At 35.7% G+C, this 20,907-nt stretch overlaps 3 protein-coding genes across 3 annotated transcripts in view; all 3 read left to right on the forward strand.

The window, feature by feature from the left end:
- Nucleotides 1-1,993: 1,993 nt before the first annotated feature.
- Nucleotides 1,994-15,840, forward strand: LOAG_17791 (partitioning defective protein 3). Its single transcript, XM_020450454.1, has 24 exons — nt 1,994-2,162; nt 2,799-3,018; nt 3,355-3,570; nt 3,948-4,216; nt 4,583-4,729; nt 4,877-4,976; nt 5,481-5,600; nt 5,764-5,894; nt 6,122-6,321; nt 6,691-6,820; nt 7,021-7,162; nt 7,259-7,387; nt 7,654-7,750; nt 8,140-8,253; nt 8,440-8,531; nt 9,463-9,538; nt 9,652-9,800; nt 9,892-9,982; nt 10,207-10,326; nt 10,495-10,621; nt 11,664-11,785; nt 11,919-12,239; nt 12,747-14,879; nt 15,347-15,840. Exons 1-23 carry the CDS (start codon nt 2,073-2,075, stop codon nt 12,865-12,867), a joined length of 3,324 nt encoding a protein of 1,107 aa, XP_020305863.1. The 5' UTR covers nt 1,994-2,072; the 3' UTR covers nt 12,868-14,879; nt 15,347-15,840.
- Nucleotides 14,741-15,394, forward strand: LOAG_05371 (hypothetical protein; the record flags this gene model as incomplete). Its single annotated transcript, XM_003140908.1, has 3 exons — nt 14,741-14,879; nt 15,069-15,289; nt 15,347-15,394. The coding sequence occupies 3 exons, from the start codon at nt 14,741-14,743 to the stop codon at nt 15,392-15,394; spliced, it is 408 nt and encodes a 135-aa protein (XP_003140956.1).
- Nucleotides 15,841-16,884: 1,044 nt separating the features above from the next.
- Nucleotides 16,885-20,907, forward strand: part of LOAG_17792 (hypothetical protein) — a gene marked incomplete at its 3' end in the record, with an annotated part of 5,282 nt that continues 1,259 nt past the window's right edge. The window contains exons 1-7 of the mRNA XM_020450455.1: nt 16,885-17,160; nt 17,433-17,657; nt 17,853-18,074; nt 18,414-18,521; nt 18,896-18,998; nt 19,613-19,763; nt 19,967-20,172. Of these exons, the coding sequence (XP_020305864.1) occupies nt 16,993-17,160; nt 17,433-17,657; nt 17,853-18,074; nt 18,414-18,521; nt 18,896-18,998; nt 19,613-19,763; nt 19,967-20,172 (1,183 nt within the window). The 5' untranslated portion in view covers nt 16,885-16,992. The remainder of the gene's footprint in view (nt 17,161-17,432; nt 17,658-17,852; nt 18,075-18,413; nt 18,522-18,895; nt 18,999-19,612; nt 19,764-19,966; nt 20,173-20,907) is intronic.

Consider the following 20,907-nt stretch of genomic DNA (forward strand, 5'->3'; position numbering starts at 1 on the left):
CTAACTTTTTATCTATTTTTCATTTCTCACATCATAAATAGGCATGCCATTCTAATCTTAAATCGCAACACTTAAATGTTAAAGTCAGTTGATCTTTCATCATCTTAACATTAAATAATAACATATTTAATTCCTCAACATTTTCACTGAATCCATTACAATGTTTCCATTCAGTGTTTTTTATGAAGAAATATTATACATATACATGTATACGGACATGGTATTGGATAGAATTGAGTTAAATATATTAGTCCGGCCCTCGAAAATCATTCCAGCTTCTTATATGGCCTTCTAGAAAAATTAATCGCCTATCCTTGGTTTAGTCCCTTAGTTCCTTGGGATACTTCAGTTTAGCGACAGTTTGCATTTGACTTTTACGTGTGCGTTGACATTGCATATGGCCCTGTGGAACGGAATGTCAAACAATGTCAGCAATCGTCGGTAGATGGTTGCTTGCATATGACAAATTTGTTGTTCAAATCGAGAGATCTGTGGTCAAGGAAAGTATGGAAGGGAGCAAGAGGAAAAACTTTTTCATGGTATCTTAGACAATTAGCAGGATACCACGGGATTATAATCCATAAGTAGGAGAACTGGCTGAGTGAGAATGGTGCGTGTGCGCAAGTGGACGCATGTGTGTATGCAGGTAGCTGCTGCATCTATGTATGTTTGTGCGTCTGTATGATGCAGGTGGGGTGATCGAGGCGGTGGGAATCTTCTCTGTCATGTCCTCTCTGCATGGTATCGATCATCAGCGTGATCGATACACAAGTTCCTAAGCATGGGAAAGTGAGACAATCGATTGATCGGTAACGGTAGGTAGGGTGTGTGCTCTCGAGACTCATATATCGCGCTCTATCTATGCTTCCCTCGGCTCATCCCCCCCCCCCCCCCCCCCGCCATTTTTGACTAAATTTAATGCATGTAGCAGACTTTCATCTTCTGTAGGCCTCTTCTAAAAATGGTAGTTCCTGTTTCGCGGATTTTATCGTAAGCAGAGCGATCTCTCCTAAGTTAACCGTAGCTTAGCACTCAATCGATATCCACCGGATGGGTCACTTAAATCACCCATGCAGAATCCCATGAGATGAGTTTAGTTGAAAATATTTCTTTCACTGTTTGTCAGTCGGCTATTCGCTTCGATCACCTAAGTCTTTGACAGCAGGCCTTTTTCAATTATTTTCAATGTGATATATCGCCGCAAAAAAAAAATTTAGTCATTTGTGAGAATGGCCTGATATAATTAATTAAATTGAATGACTGGACCAAATTATTAGTTCATTTCGGTGACCCCTCTTATTTGACGTGACATGTTTTGTTAAATGGTACCGTCTCACACTCATCCCACGTCGCTTCAGATTATGTTCTTACGGAAGAGAAAGCACCATATTCTAGGGGACGCATCGTTAAGAAGGGAAAATTTGTAAATTAGAACTGGAATTAGATTGCATGAAATGGAGGGCAACATACATTTCATTTTTGTGTATGTACCGAGAATACTTTATTAAATGCGGAGAACAACAAGTTAGATTCACGTGTATACGTAAAGATAACAAGTGATATTGTTATGCAGTGCATTTACATTCATGTTTTTCGGGAATCCACTTTTCCGTAAAAAAAATCCCTGCAAAAGATGCGTTGCATCAGTGATTTGTTGAGTGAACAAATTACTGTTACTGTGTTACATCTTAGAACTGGTATTCCCTGTTCGGGCTGTATTCCTAATTCCGGTTATCATAATGGTCCTAACGATCAATTCCGTTAGTTTCGACTTTGTTGGTATTATGAATGATGGTAAATAAGTATTGCCGCTGTGTATTTAATAACCAATTTACATCACTCTTCATTTGACACACGTTATCTTTACTATCATTAGTCTGCTTTACTATTATAACTCTCATCATCACTCACAATCAGGAATGATATGGATCCGATTATGAAAGAATGACGGTTTACCTATCGTTCTCCTCTCCCTAATATATTTCGAACAAAAAGAGGGGCATTGAAAGATCGATTTTGAGAAGAGAAGGGTGAGAATTTTCTCCCTCTTTTACCTTCATCATCATCAGCTTATGTATCATACGGTGTCCACAACAACAGATACTGCTGCTATCGGTCCCACTGGCATCGTACACTGCCAACAGAATGCAAATTATGTTACAGTAAGTAAATTTCAGTTAAGCTTTCATTGAAGTTTGGACAAGTAATGGTCAGATTTTCGATATATTGGTCAGTTAGAGAAATTGCTTGAAGAGGATTAAAACGAATATCTGACTTTTTCTTGTTCATTTTGTTGATGCATTTACATTATTAGCGTGTTAGAATTTATAGCCCTCAGAACATTATGTATTTGTTCATCATGTTGAATGCTTACGAGATGGTGGCATTCTGGATCCCGATGACCAGCTTTTTGACGTTTTTGATGAGAATAATGATCAGGTTAGTGAAAATCATAGAAGGTTTCAAATCTTGCAACTTTACTGCGACAGCTGTTACGAGTTACATATTGTGTATTAGTGAATTACCTGGAATTAAAATAATCCGTAAATAAGTTGAAAATAAGTGGAAGACTTTTTGAATTGTTAGTATCCATCCTTCAGATGAAATAGACGCTTGATGAAAAGATTTGATGAATGTTTAGGATTTAGATTATATATATATATATATATATTGTTTAACTTATATATATATTGTTCAACTATATATATATTAACTTATAATTCCGTGGTCAGATAATTACTTTTCTAAGAGTTATGGTAGACCATTGACTTCTCAAATCAATTTAGTATTTGTTTTAGATATTAGCGATCTACGACGAACCAGGATTTGCTGTAGTGGATTCGACTCCAGCAAGTGCCTCTCAATTTGCCATCAACGGAGCGACATCATCAAGTTCTTCATCGGCAACTCCAAAGACCGCTGCATCAACAGAAAGTTCACTAGATAGTAAATTAAACATCATTTCAAGTTCCAACGATGGTGATATTGTTGAAATAACGAATATTGCTGTACCGCCAAGTTCGTTTTGTTGTATGCACACAGCCACACACATATACACACACCCACACACACATCCACTTGAAATGTTATTGGATTACTTGATTCTTCTGCTAGTAGCTGATGGCTTTTAGGAAATATTTCAAACTGTTAGGTGAAACTGCAAAGTTTTCACTTGTAGAAACAATGACGCTAGACAAATTTAAAATACGCTTAAAAATAGTTTTATTGGGGAATTTTTTCCAAAGAAATTGGTAGTCGTTTGCAAAGAGGAACACATACGATAGTTTATTTATTGTGTTTCATTTGCACAATTTACGATGATGTGATTTGAACAAATTAAATAATTTATTTTAGCTGATGGTTTACGAGTGACTTCGGACAATGCCCACACACTGCAACAAAAGCCATCGTCATCCTCAGTTATAACGGGTTCTGGATACGTTTCTCCATTGTCTCTTCCATTGACACATTTTGATCAGAAACGTAGTGATATATGTCGTATCTATCATTCTGCACTGAAAAATGTTAGCGGGTCACCGAGAAGTAAATATCGGGTTACTATATCTCCAGGTTTTTAATTTATTTTGTAATCCATTGTAATTGATTTGTTTTTTTATACCCTTGACTTTTTGTTGGGTAATTGACTAAGAACAAAGAGGTCTTAGTAAAAACAAAAATTTTGAAAATTGTTCCTTGTTGATTCACTTTCTTAACCATGTATTTCTCAGTCAAGACGGTAACGGAAATGTTTAAATATATCCTCATTTTCTTTCACTTTTCATTATTCATCAAGAATCTGCTTTAAATTTTGTATTTATTAGTGCTTTTTCTCTCTCCCATGACTTAATTAAACTTTCTATGCCTACAGCTGCAAATTATATCCTACAAGATGATCTCCATGGATATATTTAAAGTTATAATGCTTGGGGTCTTATATTTATCTCTAGATGCTGATTGTCAACCATCTCAAGAATCGCCAATTTTCACAAAACAGTCATTGATGACTCGAACATCTGCTAGGAAATCGCGTCTTACTGATAATTTTTTCGATGCCAAAGAACGACTGGAAGAAAAATTAACAAGTAATATCAAAAGTCGTACAGTAAAAGGAGACGTGAAAAATATGAAATTAATACCACTGATGGAGGCAGCAAATCGAGAACAAACAGTGATTATACTTTCAGATATCACTATTAATATGAATTTGGGTATTGAGGTATGTCTATTTTTCCTTTCACAACAATCATCTTCAGTAGCCGTTTGTTATATCATCTTGATCAAGCAACCTCAAATAAAATGAAGTATTCGAGTGTTTTTTCGAAATGAGGGAAAGTAAGGTACCTATTGAGGACAGAGTGAATCAGAAGAGTTTATGTTTCTGATTCATGTATCAAACATGCCCTACTGATTTCTTTTCACTTTTCAATCGATCCTTGCAAATAGTAATGAACAGTGGATTAATAATGAAAACTTATAAATTAGTCACCGTGTCGTCCCTTCATCTTTGAAATAAGTCGAAGAGCATCAAACTAAAACCCCTAAGTTTATTCAATTTCGGAACTTTTAATTGTTTTTTTTTCAGATTTCACCCGTACATGATCCATCAAACAATATGCGCTTACAAGCTGTAGAAATCCGGCAAATTGACGATGAGGGTCGAGTTGGCAATGATGGACGTCTTCGGATTGGCGACCGTATTGTAGAAATCAACCAACGTCCTGTTTATCAGGTCAATAACCAAAAAGTAGTGTTACACCGGCTCAATCAATGCACATCTTTTTGCTAACATTTGGCAGATGGTTTTTTAGAAATACAGATGAATGAAATTATGTCAGTAAACAGCGAAATGTTCAGCAATTTCAACTTCACTTTACAGATGTCGATCTCAAGAGCACGTGCCTACTTACATGAAATGCAGGCAGTTGCTCATCCAAGTTTAACAGTCGATCGCTCAATAGAAACATTTACAAGCGATAGTAGGTTCTTGATTGTCCACAAATTATTCAGTGAAATTTATGGGATTTTTTCATTCACGACGGCAGGGAATTCCTTCCTAATTTAAGTCGATATCCAAATAATGTGGAGCATAAGGCAGCAGCGCAACAGCCGAATTAAAATATAACTAAAGCAATTACGTACATTTGACGAACATTTATATCTTAGTACTATTAGTAGTATCGCATTAAAAGCTTTAGCAATCTTATTATTATGGTTACTTTGTTTATTATTTTGAACTGTGGACGGCATAATAAAGAAATGAAGACAAGTAAATGCTAGGAACTGTCAACATCCTTTTTGAAATTGGTACCCTTTCGTTCGGGCATGGAATTGAATTATTTCGAGGTTGCAGTGAACTGAATATTCAAGCAATTCTGGTAAATTCCCGGCTTTACTATGCAGTACATTCTGGTATATTTTAGATATTATGTTAAATGATTCTGATGTTTGCCTTGCAAAACTATGTGTTTTTTGACTTCCAGCAATTTCTCATCGTAGTCAGTCATCAACGAGCAGTTTGCAAAAGCGGCCAATATTCTCTGCGCTGCAGCAGGCCAACACAACAGCTCTTGGGATAACATTTCCAGTGGAAATTGTTAAAAGTTTGTCATCTTCTAGTTTATCTTCCTACAATTTATTAGTTTCCATAAATAGTTGGAAGGTGCAGTTCCTCAAAATATTAGAATATTCCATTGATGGTTATATAATTTGCGATTTTGCGAAAAGAATATAATTTTGTGCAGGAACTGATACAATATTTCTTAGGAAGTGGCGGATTCGGTTTTACCATAACGAGTCGTGAAACTGCTAAAGGTGAACGACTATTCTATATTGGTACTGTGAAAACAGATAGTGCTGCGGTTAATAAATTAAGAGCTGGTGATAGGTTACTACAGGTGGTAATTTTTTTTCTGTGGAAGTGGTTATGTTTTTACGTTCTTTTCTATTTACCACATGCAATGCTTTATTTGCTTCAATTCAATTCTAGAAGTGCTGCGATTACTCTAATTTATGCTGTAGCATTTTGGACTTCGTTGTTAGATGTGTGGAAATGGTTATGAGTCTTTCACTTACCTTATTTTCTCCTCCGCGACAAATTTTAACTTTTTTCTCCAAATTTTAGATCAATGGTGAGAAAACAACTGAACTTACCCAAAATGATATGGTCGAACGTCTCAAGAAACTAGATGTTGGTGATTCAATAAACTTATTAGTTTCGCGATTAGGAAGCCAGGAAAACGAAAACCACAGTCCAACAATATTGAAAAGTAATCATGACGATAATGAATGCTGTCACCCGAATGAAGGGACGGAGCGATATGGGTACACTTAATTAGCATTTTCATTCAACTGGTTCTTTAAATACGAGGTTTAAAACCTTTAATATAAAATGTTGAACACTACATTTATGTTTAGGCATTGCCAAAATTTGGGATAAGACGACTTTGAAGGATATGCTTCTTAAATGTGTGGTGTTCAATAAAACTTCTGTTTGCTATGCTTTCGGTCGATAACCTTAAATTGCTTAATGATGCACTGCATTAAATTGCTTAATGGCACTCTATAACCCCGTAGGGGCATTTCAGACAACGTGAAAGGATTGTGTATCTTGACTATATCCAGGAGTAATTGTGAGATGATTTATGAGATGAATCATATATTTTGCTATTACAAATGAAATAAAATTTGCAGAGAGGAGATTTTGACGATGAAGATTGCTTTGAATGAAACTGGTAGTGCTGGATTGGGTATAAGCTTGAAAGCAAGAGCCGTTATGAAGCCTGATGGTTCGCGTCATGATTGTGGAATATTTATCAAAAAGGTTAGTTTTATATTTAAGTGTTTTCTGGATGTTTATTAAGTTGAAGTCAGTGCTGCTTCATTGATTTTAGCAGTGATTTTTAAATATTGTATTGTCCATCCTAGCTTTTTTTCCATCCTATTTAAATATTGTATTGTCCATCCTCTTTCTTTGTTCGGCAACTAAATTGTTGAAAAACTACACTTATATACCTCTCGCAGGTCTTGCATGGTGGTGCTGCATATAAAGATGGAAGATTAAAACTAGATGATCAGTTGATTGGAATCGAAGATATTGATTTAAGGCGAATGACGAGGAATTCAGAAGCTAGCAATGCTATCACTAAATGTTTGAAAAACTTAGGTAAGTGCTTGGAATTGCTTCTCATAAATTTAAACAAATTGGAAGTATTGTGAAGAAAATATTTAGTATGGTTCACTAAAGTCTTCTGTATTTTAGGACCTAACGCAAGTATTGTATGCTTACGTGTTGCAAGGAAGGTTGAATTACGCCGGAACAATGATTTTCTAGGTATGAGAAGTCGTAAGAGTTCTGAAGTTCATGATAAATCTCGGACAAAGTCCGGAGGTAAAAGGAGTTTTGTTAATATGTTTAATATATATGTAAGCATAGACATGTATAGATATTCGGATATTCAATTGTGCGAACATTAATGCATTTCATCTCGTGACTGGTGCATCCACATTTTTAACCAAGTCCAAATGTCGCCATACGCAAGATCAGTCATGTTGTCATGCATTTAACCATTTGTTTAAATAACCCTTATCTAAGCTATATGGGTAATGTGTAATATATATAACTTTAATGTATGCATAAATATATTGTTTATACAGATGATGATATTGCGACTGTAAAGAATCAAGAAACATCAAATAGTTATAATGCAGACGTATCAAGAGGCCGATTTAGCAGTTCGGACGAGCATTCCTTGTAACTTTTCTGTATATGTCATTATCGTTGAACTTTCTTTCTTCACTTTTGTGAAAATTTGTTGCAAGGATCGATTATAACTATATAGACGGTCCGATTACTTGTCATAAGTTACAATTATTGTATTTTATGTTCAGTCCGTTATTTCTTATTGAACCTCGTTAAACAATCCTTATTATACAATCATTGATATGCGCAGTCTGAATGATTATATCCATAGAATCGTCACTACTAACTCAGAGTTGGAGTGGACTGTTATTTCTATGCGTTCGTTGACTTAAAATGACCAATTTTAAACATACATGTTTTGAAATTATCAAAAATTGGGAACCTATTTTTAATAAGTGCTCTTTTATTTCATTTTTAATGTTTCGTGCAATCACTTTCAGAAATGCAAATGAAGATTTGGATTCCACCTCAAGCGATAGACAAAAGTCTGTATCAGAAGATGAAATAAGCCATGTTGATGGCAGTGCATTTAGTCGGAAAAATCCTGCCAGGAGGTCGGCATTTGTTTTCAAAATGTTCTAAAAATTTTACAATGTAAGAGCGTAGATTTATGAAAGACTACACTTAATAAGAAAATCAGATGCTGCATAAAATGGATTTTCTATATCTTCAAAAGGGAGTATGCGTCTTTATAATAACCCGGAGATTAATTTTCACGTGACAAAATTCCACCTTTGCAGATCGATATCGGAAAAACGGCATCTGACTGTTGGAAACGATGCAAACAACACGGTGCTTTTTCAAAAAATTAAGCATAATCGTCAAATGAGTGGTAAGTGTTCTCAATCATAGTTTCTGGAAGAGCTCAATATGGATGACTTTAGTACGCTTCTTTGGAGTTACTTCATGTTCAGTTTTATTTCTTTAGAAGCTTTAACAGTATTATTTTTCTGGAAAAACTTCGCAGTAAAGGAGGAGGCAATAGAGTACTTCTCATTTATAATGCGGCGATAGTATGATTTGTTTCTAGTGGGAAAAATATGGTTAAAGTGTCCGCTATGTTTCTTATCTTTCTAATTTCGTTTAACGTTTCATAGTATTGCATTATCTTTCTTATTTAAAAGGTTTGTTCAGCGTTTCTTTCGCATAAATTAAAGCTTCAGCTCCTCTATTGCACTGTTTTATTCCATTCATCGCTTCAACACGAAGGTCGCTTGCGATGTCCTCTTCACGGGGCGCTACATCGAGAAAAATGCCATCAGCGAGGCTTAGCATCAGAAATGATGCTCTGGTGAAAAAGTTCTCACTGGAAGATGTATAGGGAATCGTGAGAAAGTCATTTCCATCCTCCCTGCAAATTCTGTCAGTAACATTAATAATGAGAGCACAAATAACTCTTTTACCTCGTAAGCACAGTTTGTAACTGATTCCCGGTCAACTTTCATAATGAAATTTTTATAAATCTATGTTTCATTTTTCAATATAAATCTGAATTAAGCTGAAGATTATGGGAATATTACAAAAATTTACCTTAAACCGCTACTTTACTATCTTTAGTTTGCGTTTTCATAATAGTTACTAGCAAGAATTCGTCTGTGCAGTTCATTCCGTTTTAGTTTCAATAACATTTAGTCTTTATTTCTCTTAAGTTGTTCTAGTGTCAGTGCATGCTTTTTTTTTGGTATTGGAATATTAAACCGATCGTTTTGAGTGGCGGAATAGTTGTAGATGTTTGTATTGGTCTTTATCGGTATCTATTTCAGCATCTCCTAATCGTCGTTCATTAAGCCTCGAAAGTACGGAGGCGCACCGATCTCTAACATTGACAATTGCCTCAGCGTAAGTTCTATTTTTCTGGAAATATTACTGGTTGTATTTTTCTGTTGTTATTCTGTATAATCATTTACTTCTAAACGACTATTTTTAACTTTTGGGATAGTTTTGCATTGCAGTCATCTTAGGGAACCAACCGTTCGTGACGCTCGGGGGGAGCAAACGGCAAGACGAGGCCATCCGAGCACTCTCAAGCGAGCCCAGAAATCTCGATGTAATGGTTATGCTAAGCCGTCCATTTCCGATGCGGAAGACCAAACATCTTCAGGTAATTTTGCTGGTTTGATACGATACTTTATTTTCCTAGATTACTTTTAATTTTGGCGAACTTATCTGTTTATACAATGTGATATTTTTAGGGAAACATCGGGACGAACCGTATGCGTCATTACCTCGAGAAATTTCTGCTGCTTCTAAGGAAAAACGACAACGAAGAAAATCAGTTGGAAGGTATCTAACATTCTTTGTTTTTCAAATAGAAATTTTCTAAAAATAATGCTTGTTTAACATTTCTTCCATCATTAATTTGATTTGTTGATATTTAACATTTTTTAACATTCATTCACTTTTCCACATTTGACAGTATTGGTTTAAGCAAAATTATTGGTCTTGGATTAAAATTTATCAGCAAATTAAACTGATTAGTTTATAGATAACCAATTTTTGATTTGCAGTAGCATATTTTCAAAGATTACTCAGAGACTTGGTGGCTCGAGATCGCGTGATGCATCTCCAGAAAAGATGGTATCATTCGACTCTGCAGAAAGCAACTCTTTTGTCGATAAGGCGAGCAGGTTTGTGAAGAAAAAAGAAAGTGAAGAAAAAAAATTATAATGAGTGAACACAGCGATATTTCGAAGAAACTGAATTGATAAACGCAATAGATTACAGGAGAATAATTTAAAGTTAGCATTACTTAGAGTGCTTACCAAGCTTTGTTCACAATCTTCAACTATTTGTAGGACGCAAGATCATGGAGAGTGGAATAAAGAAAGCAAAAGTAATAAGTTGATAAGCAGAGCACCACCAACCTACAAACCATCGTCCTATGACGTTTTTCAGCTAGCAGATCCTGATTGCCTTGTGAGCGTAAGTCTCGTTTGGCTTTTCTTTTTAATGCCAGGATGATCGCAAAATACTGTAGAGGCCATATGAGGATGCAGCTGGATTAGAGTATATTAAATTAGGATATTTATTTGGAAATGCTGTAGTCTATTGCAGAGCTCTCTTCCTAACCATATAACATGTAAATTAAGCGTATAATTTTATAAAATCAGTGTCTAACAATTTCTTGAACATCCATTAGCATCATTGACAATTGTGAGTGCACCAAACAATAAGCAGTTCGTGAGAACGGCAATTAATGGGAATCTTCTAAATGAGCACCAACAAGCCTCAAATTTAGGATGTGCCTGGAACGCATAAAACAGAAATTGTTTGCAGCGGAGAGGAATTACCTATCGGTGGCTACATACGGGTTGCAAATTCAAAGTTCTACGATAGCATTATTGAGAGGTGGGCGGGTAACTTGCCAGCTTAAGCTAGCCTTTTGTAGGTTTCTGTCCTACATGCTTCAAGCACCCCTCCTATTTATTGCTGCTGCCGCTTCTCCGGAAGTTTTTTCTTGTACTGTTTTTTGGAAATGATGATTTAATCTTAATGAAATAACCGTAGTTTCAATTTTTCGTATTTTTTCATTCAATCAAAAAGAGGTTGATTTTTCCTCCTCTTTGTGAGTTTTGAATTACGATGAGCGTGTTTTCCAGCCCGCTTTCTGTGCGCTTCAAGCTTTATACACTGTTGAATACGAGATATGCGTACCTTGCATGACAAAAATGCATCCATCCCTTTTTGCATGTAATGTCCAGAAAATCTTTGTTCTTGCGCCGTTGCATAAATATTGTTTGATAAATGAGATTTACAGGGTTTCACTTAATTCAAGATATTGCCAAAAAATACCAAAGGATTTTAGTAAGAAAATTTCAGTGGTCTGAAAAAGTTCCTTGCAAATTTTTACTACATTTTACAAACCGAAAACTGCTTTCATTTGAAAATTCATCGGTCCTGCATGTTTTGTGACATTTTTTGTAATTCTGTTTTTGTCTTTCAAAAATCTGGATAGTATTTTCAGGAACAAGGAGCATCCGGAAATATGCCATTTGATAGGAGAGAACAATATCAGACAGCAGTTTGCAACAACGGATACAGTGGTCGGAAAGAAAGGAACTCATACATCAATCGTCAAACAAGAAAGTATGTTTGATCAAAATAATTGTGGAGCTGAAATTTATGATATGAAAATTGAGGCAAAGTATGGAACGTAGTTTGGACTGACTTCAGGTGGGATTCTCACACCGTTTTCCCGTTTTTTTTTTTTTTTTTTCAGCGGATATGGTAATGAATTATACGTACAATCCCATCAGCAACCGCAGCAACAACGGCGACAACAATACACAGTCCACTCGCAGTGTTATTACGGAGAACAACGCGAGCAACAGCAACAGCGCACAACTTATTACACGGGATGTAGTACCAACTACTACGATGCCTTCAATGCTTGGTTTGCATACAGTGCAGCTGCCACACACGGAAATATGCCTATCATTACAAGAAGAAGCGGATATCCATCCCAGCATATTTACTTACCTACAGCAGCAGAAACAGTGTCGTCGAACAGAGCAGCGGTACGACAAATTCACCACGAAAGGTTTGTTAATTTAGATATTCAAGTTTTTTGAATTAAATCCAATTCATTCTTACTACTGATGATACTGAAGTTGTAGATGGGTTCAGGACATGTGGTTTTAATTAATGTCTTGCTAAAGATGTGTAAGATTGCATTTTAACTTTCAACTCTTTTAAGCGACGGATTTATTTTAATTTCGGCCATTCTGTGGCCCACCCTGATATAGTGATGTAAAACCCAAAGCACATTCTTTTTTAAATAATATTTGCCGTCGTTGTTAGCTGTTGACAACTGAACTCTTAGACATTGAACTCAAATATTTTCGAATTCAAGGAATAGGAAATGAAGTGAATGGATAAAAAGCATAATTTGCTATTTAAGAACGTTGTGATCTTTGGGTAAATAGATTTAAACCTCCTGTGCAGTGCTTTTGGTGAAAATGAGCTTTAATTTCAAAGTGAACTATTCAGCTTCCAGTTACTAGCTATTTATCTCGTGGATACGCCTTGAAAATTAAATATTTTATAGATTCCGATCGTGTCCAACTCAATTTTCCTCATCAAGAATGCGAACGAGGCAGAGTATCGAAAGGACTGGTCCCTACTACGCAAGTGGCTATGCCTCCCATTCCGGTATTTCCGACTTCTAGAACTTTCTTTTTTGCGCCTTCCGTACAAACGTTAGGACATCGAATTAATGATTCACAAGCAGGAGCTCGTTCGAGTTTACGAAATTGTGGTAAACCAGTTTTTATCGAACCATCCAAAGAATGTACGTTGGCTAAAGCAAGAAATTCTTTGAAGTCTCAAACATCTGTGTTGATTCATAAGCGCTCCTGTCAAAACCGACAGCAGCAATCGTCACGGAGTCCTAATTCTGTAGAACCACTGTTGTTATCTTCGCAACAATCTCAGGAAAAACGATCCCCGAGCTTCTCTGACAGTTTTGTCCTGTCGTCTTCTCATCCTAAGGCATTTGTTCCTCCAGTACCACATCTACCTTATGGTTTTGATAAAGCTACTCTTTCATCTCCAACTTATTTGCAAGCATTACTAGAATCACCAGCAAGGAATTGCAAAGATACGAGGGTGATCAATATGCCGAAGCCAATCAAATATATCAAAATTCATTACGGACCCTCCTCTCATTCATTATCTTCCAAGTTACAGCCACTGCGAGCTAAAACTATGGCTATCCGATCTTCGAATAGTAATTCACTTCAACCGTATCAGCAGCAAACCACAAATGAGTTTGATTATCGGAAATATCTTCGATTGACACGTCGGAATCGTATAAATGATCAGGAACAACGACGAATAACGCTTATTGCAACGGTACCTAACGAAACAGCGTTTGTGAGGAGAACTGCGACTTGTCGTGCTCTTCGTCCCAATACCTTATATAATACTACAACTAATAGCAAGTAATAATATTTCATTTGTGAACTTCCTGGGCAAAACACAAGACCTTTCCAAGACCAAGATCTTCCCAGAGAACCACTCTCAGTTTTCAACTGGTTTTTGTCTCTTGTTGTTTAGTTTGATAGTGACCGTAAATTTGTTTGAAAACCTCATACTACTCGGTTAGAGTTCAGGGAGTTACGCAGAGCTGCCTTTTTGATTCCTCAAATTTTCAAATTTCTTATGCGATTTTAGTGATTTTATTATTTCTTCGGCGTTTAATTTGTAATCCAATTGCTCCTCATCATTACCTGTACATAATGCAATATGGATAATTCTGATTTCATAGTGTCGAATCGACATTTCCAGTCATGCAAAAGCTGAAGAAATATGGAAATGGGGTGATCGGGTATGGTCATTATTTAATTTGTATCCTTCGTTTAAAATTATTCGTTTGAATTTTATTTAAAACATAAAATATTTCCGAAATACTAGAAAAAATTGCAAATTTAATGAATTTGGGCACTTTCACTCTGTCTCTAATGTTACATCCCAGCAGCGCATTTCTGAGATATTGTTGAAGCGCAAACTCATTTGTCTCCTGTCAAATAAAATCATTCTTCTTTTAGTTTGTGCTTTTAATTATATGAATAATGGGGTTGTCGATTTTTCTGAACATCAGTGTGGAAATCATGGATGTAAAACGCATTCATTCCGTGCCATATGTTTAAAATTCAATGTTATAATTACGACTATTTGTTTCACTTTGTTTTCACTTCACTTCGATCATTTTCTTTGTTGCTTATGGAAGAAAATATATATACTATTATCATCAATGTGTTGCAGCTGAAAGATTCAGAAGCTTTCGGTTAAGAATGATTTACAATCTTCATGCTCGATTGGGACTTGTCATATTGACACTATCGTTTTTTATTCGAGTCAAACTTTCTTAAGAGTGCACGAATATTTTTCCGGATTTTCTGAACTCATTTATTTTGAGTTAATTGGTTCGTTTAATGTCATCAGGTCCTGTTTGTTTGTTGTGGCCGGTTGAAATAGTCAGTGAACACCGCCAGGATAGCTAGTAATGTTCCTGTTTTGCTTAGAATTGTGCACTAATAAATGATCAAGAAATTTTGCATGCTAGCGAAAGGAACTGTTTGTTTCATGTACTATGCGTTTTGCATAAAATCGAATCATTTCCTCGTGAAGCACCGTGCTACCAGAGAGAAGTTAGAATATGTGCGAAAATTACCGACCGGTGATTCTTTTTTACTGAACTAGTGTTAACATCCGTATGTACAGTGTCTTAAAAATTTTGTGAAGCTTTTGCAGCAGGCTTTTAACTACGGGTTTAACACATCCTAAATCGAAGTATTTTGCACAAGGTCGTGTTTTTTTCATTAAATTAGTTCCAAAATATGTTTAATGATTTATGATGTCTTTGTAGGCTGCTATTTACAACAGCTTTATTTAGTGACAACAGATCTAGGAGAATGTGATACCAGCTCTGAGGTAGGTATTGTGCATCTTGACCGAATATGCATATGCTCCCTTGTGAATACCAGTCTTAGACTGTGTATGATTGGTTCTGTTAAAGTAGTGAAGGAGGAGGATTCATATTTCGTTGATTTACAAAAAGATCAGATTAGTCAGATATCAGATATTGCAGTTAGTTTTTTACTCAGTGTGAAGCAGCGTCATTGTATATTTATTATATTCATTTAGAGACCAACCACTTGGAATGACAGCACTCGTTCAAATGGCGACCAGTGAATGAAAGGAATGTTCGATTGATAAGAAGGTTCGTGAGTACCTGTCACTGAAATGAATATTCCCGGAATGTTTATTTCAGTCATGATCATCAGTTCTTTCAGAGGATTCTGAGAGCTTTTTGTTCAGTGATTGCAAGAAAAACTTCAAACAAATATTTCGTGAAGTGCTATATCATGACAGTTGACAACAACCGTTCTTCAAAGGCATCGAAATGCTGTGTTACCTACCTGTCCAGTAGTATCTATTGACGTACGCATACACATACCTGCGTACATCAGTATCATTTCCCTCAGGTATTGCGATCATCAGGCAAAAGTATTGGAGATGGATGAATGGCTGACTGGCTATTAATCAGATCAAAATTTCTTCATTTTGATTAGCATTCTGTACAAAATGAATGTTTGCTTTTTTCATCCAAAGCATTTAAAAAAAATTGAATGTTCAGTTTTGAAGTTTTTTACAATTTGTTTGAATCCGCTGGTTTTAAATCAAATGGAAATCAATGGAAATTATAAAAACTAACTGGTGCATTAATGACATGGGTAATAGAGTGACTTTGAAGAACTTATAGCACGATATCTGCTGAATTGCCTCTTTTATTTGGTGCTTTTATAACAATATTAGGCGGAAACTGGTGTAAACAAGACTGACAAATCTGTTCCCTTATATTATTGCAATGTCAAATTGTAGTGGAAAAAATGAAAGTAAAAGTAAAAAATGGAAATGAAATTCGCACCAAATAATAAACAACAGAGGGTGAAATCAATATTCGGGAAGTTTCATTAATGCATTTTGAAAATATTAAAGCTGTCAACCGTTTTTACATTCGTGGAATGGCAATAGAAGAAGCATTTCCCGAGAATCCTTCAGGCTGCCCTACTTCAGTGAAGATTGTGGAGCTAGAAAAAATAATCAATACAAGGATTCGCATTGTCATAATTCAGGCTTCAATAGCCGACTGATACGAAATTTCTTATAACAGAAATATATCGAGTGATTCATTCTACCGCAGGTTTTTCATTTGACTTGAGAAATACAGACAAGATTGAAATGAATCTTTTTAACAACCTTTAAAAGTTCAGTTTTTTTTAAACTCTTGAGCAAAAGGCGATAGCTGTCGAGAAACCGGAGAGAAATTATAGCACGTTAAAACAACCAAAATATGTGTGTCACAAATTTGTATCATAAATATTGTCTTATTTAAGTTTTTTCTTTTGATAAGTGGCTCGTTATATAAAAACCAAAATTAAATTGCTAACGGATCAGGTGATAAATCATTTACCTGGTTCCCGTAATGCTGTGATAAAGGACTGCTCTTCTGATAACCAAGCTACTTGTAATCTTTGGTTTTTTGTGAGTAGCTGGTCTGACAACCCAGCTTATGTACATTGATGATGGATGTACTGTAAAAGTATCTATCTAATCTGATAACCAATGGTACATGTTTAGACTTCCCAGTAAGCATCGCATTCCATTACTACTAATCGGTCCGAATACACATCTCACTCTCTGCTCTACCCTTCCACATAAATTGTGCACAGCAATGATTATGGTCTCTTCTGCTCTGATGTTTACTTCTTTTTTTTTAAGACTTCTTCATGGCTAGCTGTTGCGTCACTTTTGCATCTTTCTGCAACATTAGCTTGCTAATTACTCTTCCTATTACTAATTACTTCTCAGTAATTGCTACCGAGCAGTTCTCTACAGTGCGAGTGAGAATTGCTGAAGAAGGATTGCGATTTTTCAGCAAAATTGCGCATTACATCGTATGTCTCCTCTTCGTCTTTAACCTTTCATCTTTCATTGAGTGACTCTCCTCATTAGCAGTTAAAACTCATCTCTATAGTCGTCTGTTATTGAAATTCTGTAATATGATATTATCAGGCTATAGCAGTTTTTACTTACTAAAGTCGATTATTTGAAATGATTCGTGACAAAATCTAATGATGTAATTGGGATTTGAATGGAACTGTGCTTGGTTAGAAAATAGTACTTTGCATAAATTATAATTTAGAATCTGATGGAATATAAAATTTAGGTTGACAGAGAAATATGGCATATAACACTTCCACAAATAACAATTCCAATCGAAGACGGACCTGGCACTGGTGAAGTGAATGTAACTGAGCTCACATTGCGAGCATTCAAGTCACCAATCTTTTCATTTGAATTAGCTCCACCGAATGGTATCATTTGGCAATCTAAAGGTGGATCGGTGACACAGGAAGCTGTCTGGTTTGCTGACTACTATTTCATCGCTCCAGTTAGTTCACATAATTCATCACAATGTTCTCTTGTCCGGTAAAGTTTATCAAATGATGTTAGTTTAAGACCTTGCATTTCAACATAAAAACCTTGCTTTTGAATCTTGCCTAATCTGGTATAGTCCAGAACACAATAGCCACTAATATCAAGCTAATTTATGATCAGTCCATGATTCTTGGTCACTTTATTACAGATTTATCTCTCGGGATATGTTAAAGCGAAAATGGATGACATCCGTGTTTATATGCAAACCAATTTATTAGTTCGAAATGAGCGTCCACAGATTGAGATCACTGATTGTTCTACGGATGTTCAGCAACTTTACGTGTACATTACAGGAGGTGTCATACAATGGGTCGTCAACTTATTTAGAGCGCAATTAGCTTCTGTAATCAAGCACACCATACATGAGAAAGTTTGACTTACACATCTTTGTTTGAGGAGTTTTTATACAATGTTTATGAAACTGAAGGAAAAATCTTTAAAAGATTTTTCTTTTGAAAAAATCTGAAAATCTAACACCATCAGAAACATGCTTTTTTGAGTTGGTGGCTTGCAAATGGGTTCTGTTCTCACTTATCTGTCTTTTAGATCATTAATCACAACCAACGACTGCTCGGTTTGAATTTATCTCTGAAACTTTTTACATACAAATTCTTGCTTTTTAGCGCTTTCCGAATTATGAAATTAAAATAAGACACGTTTGGAGTGGGTGTATCGAAAAGCAATTCATTGATGATAATACATTTGACAGATGTGTGATGTCATACGCAAGACTGTTATTGAGATCAATGCCGCCTTATTAGCATTTTCTACTCAAGTTAAACTATACAAAAACCTGTATGTGAGCTATTCATGCAAGGTATTCTTATTGATTCATTCTTTTTTCTTCTATATGATATGAATTTACGCAATCTCTCTGTGAAATTTATGAGGAAAGAAGTGAAGCAAGTTACACTTCTGGGATTTATGCTTCACCTTTGACCGGAAATAACCGAAAAAGAAATAACCGAAAAAGCTACATTGCGCGGGAGGGGAATCAAATTTAGATAGTTATAGCGGGATTGTTTTCGATTTATTTGGAAATTTCATTTCTTATGAAAATTAGCAGTAGCTTATATTTTGCATCGTTTTTCCTTTTTCTTGTGATAAGTTATTGGTTGGAATCTTCCGCAAATTGTCTTGAATGGCTGTCAATGTTTTTGAATAATTTTGGCTTCATCTTCATTTTTTTAGCAGAAGCCTATAGTAACGAGAAAATACATTGAAAGTGAAATGGTATTTGATGTAACGTACGGACAAGACAGATGTACGCTGCCGACTGAGCAGATGGATGACGGTTAGCTTATCCCTTATTTCTTATTCTCAAAAATTATGTGCACCCTCGAAATTCGAGATTCTGGACAAATCAGGTTAAGCTTGTGGCTGTTTTCTAATTGGTGTGCGAAGAGTAGTTAAGCGTATACTGATAGTAAAAGAGAACTGATATACCTCAATAAAAAATATGTTCATCTGTTCTGGTTTGTCCATCCGCAGTATTTCAGTCTTCTGGGTCAACGGGTCAAAGATATGTTAAGTATTAGGAGGGTCACAAGAAGAACAACAGTACACATATACAACAGTAATGAATGCTAATAAAACCGAAGAAGCAACATATTTCTGCGGAGAAAGTTAATTCGGAGATTCGCTGATTTGCAGTTTCTTGGAAGGCACATCTGCCTACTTGATTTACTTTAGATAAAGCTAAGCTATGAGCTAGTATTCTCCAGAATGAGATAACCAGGAATTTGCTTATAGAAAGGTTAAAGTTTGTTGTTTTCTTTACCCCGGCAGATTCTCTGAACTTTTGTCAATCATGCAATCTAATAATAACTAAATAAATAGGATGGGTAAATATTATTCTTTAAACCTTGTGATATCACGCAGATTATTTATCGAACAGATATTATACAGAGGTTGGTTCAAAGAGACGAATGGCATATATTTGGGTATCGGAATACATACCGAATTGTTTGCTGAAAACTGCATATAATAGTGAAAATTTGACATTTACTATAACGCCGAATACCAGCGCTGGTCGATTTGCAAGCTTTTTGAGAACTGAGTCATTTTTCATTCATTAAAAAGACTGTCATCTTTTTAATTACCAGTCGAGCCATTAAAGTTCATAAAAAACTTGGTTAAAGAGTATCATGTGAATCCAGGAAAAATACTAGCCAAAATTTGATTCATGCTGTTTTCTTTAGGCGACGTTCAAAGTAGTAGAATTAGAAATTTTTTGTAATTACAACTCCAATTAAAATTTAGCTGTAAATTGTTTGCAATATGTATCGGAAAATTTCTCCCAACTTTGCGTCTGCTGTATCCCAATCGGACCACTTACCTTTTAATTCGATTAGCTGAAACTCCGTATACTGTCATTGATACAAGTGGTATACGAATATTCGCAAGTTCTACCGTTGATTTACATTTATCATCTGAGAAGCAACAATCGCACAGATTAGCTAGACTTGGTAAGAATCTTTTTTTTTTAAATTAATAATTTAATTCAGTTATTTAATGGAGAACTTTGGATCAACAAAAGAAGCTCTAACTTTATAATTGAACAAATAATTATTTGATTCGCAAAGAAACTGGCGCACTGAGATTTTTTAAGTAGGGCACAGCGTGTGCGGAATTGTCCTCACCCTTTACTCCGAAGATTCATCTACAGGGTCTAGTGAGCTAGGACGATGATAATAAACTTTTCAGGATATAGATTTACTTAGAGGTTCTTTTCTTAGATGGATGGCCTTGGAATGCTAGATGAACTCCATCTGCGGATTTGGAGCTAGAGTTGTCCTTCTCCTAGAGCAGTTGCCGGAAGGTTAGCCAGCCCATCATGCCTCTGGACACACTTTGTTTGATCCATCAGTTAAGATCTGTCTGGCATTGGAAACCAATACCAAAGGTATATACCATGACCAGCATAGATTTCAACCTCATTAGGGCACGAATGCTTCTCCCCGGCGACGAGGGGGTACCCGTGAAGAAATTTAACTATAATTATCTGCAATTAACATTTATCACTTCAGTGATGAACTCAACAACTTATACGTTGCCTGCAATCTTACAGAGGAAAGTTGTGGGTACTATCAGTAATGTTACAATAATATTGCGTGAGCACGATTCAACTATCGGACATTTCAATGTTCAGTACGCTTTTTGATTTTGAATTTTAGATTTTACGTGAACATTTTCTCGATGAC

This window comes from Loa loa (genome assembly GCF_000183805.2).
Source record: "Loa loa unplaced genomic scaffold supercont3.129, whole genome shotgun sequence".
In the NCBI taxonomy this organism is placed as follows: Eukaryota; Metazoa; Nematoda; class Chromadorea; order Rhabditida; family Onchocercidae; genus Loa; species Loa loa.

Coding starts and splice junctions, on each gene's coding strand:
- LOAG_17791 (XM_020450454.1), top strand. CDS start 2,073: ATGTATCATACGGTGTCCACAACAACAGATACTGCTGCTATCGGTCCC. Junction 3,019..3,354: donor GAATATTGCTGTACCGCCAA/GTTCGTTTTGTT, acceptor AATTTATTTTAG/CTGATGGTTTACGAGTGACT. Junction 4,977..5,480: donor AGAAACATTTACAAGCGATA/GTAGGTTCTTGA, acceptor TTTGACTTCCAG/CAATTTCTCATCGTAGTCAG.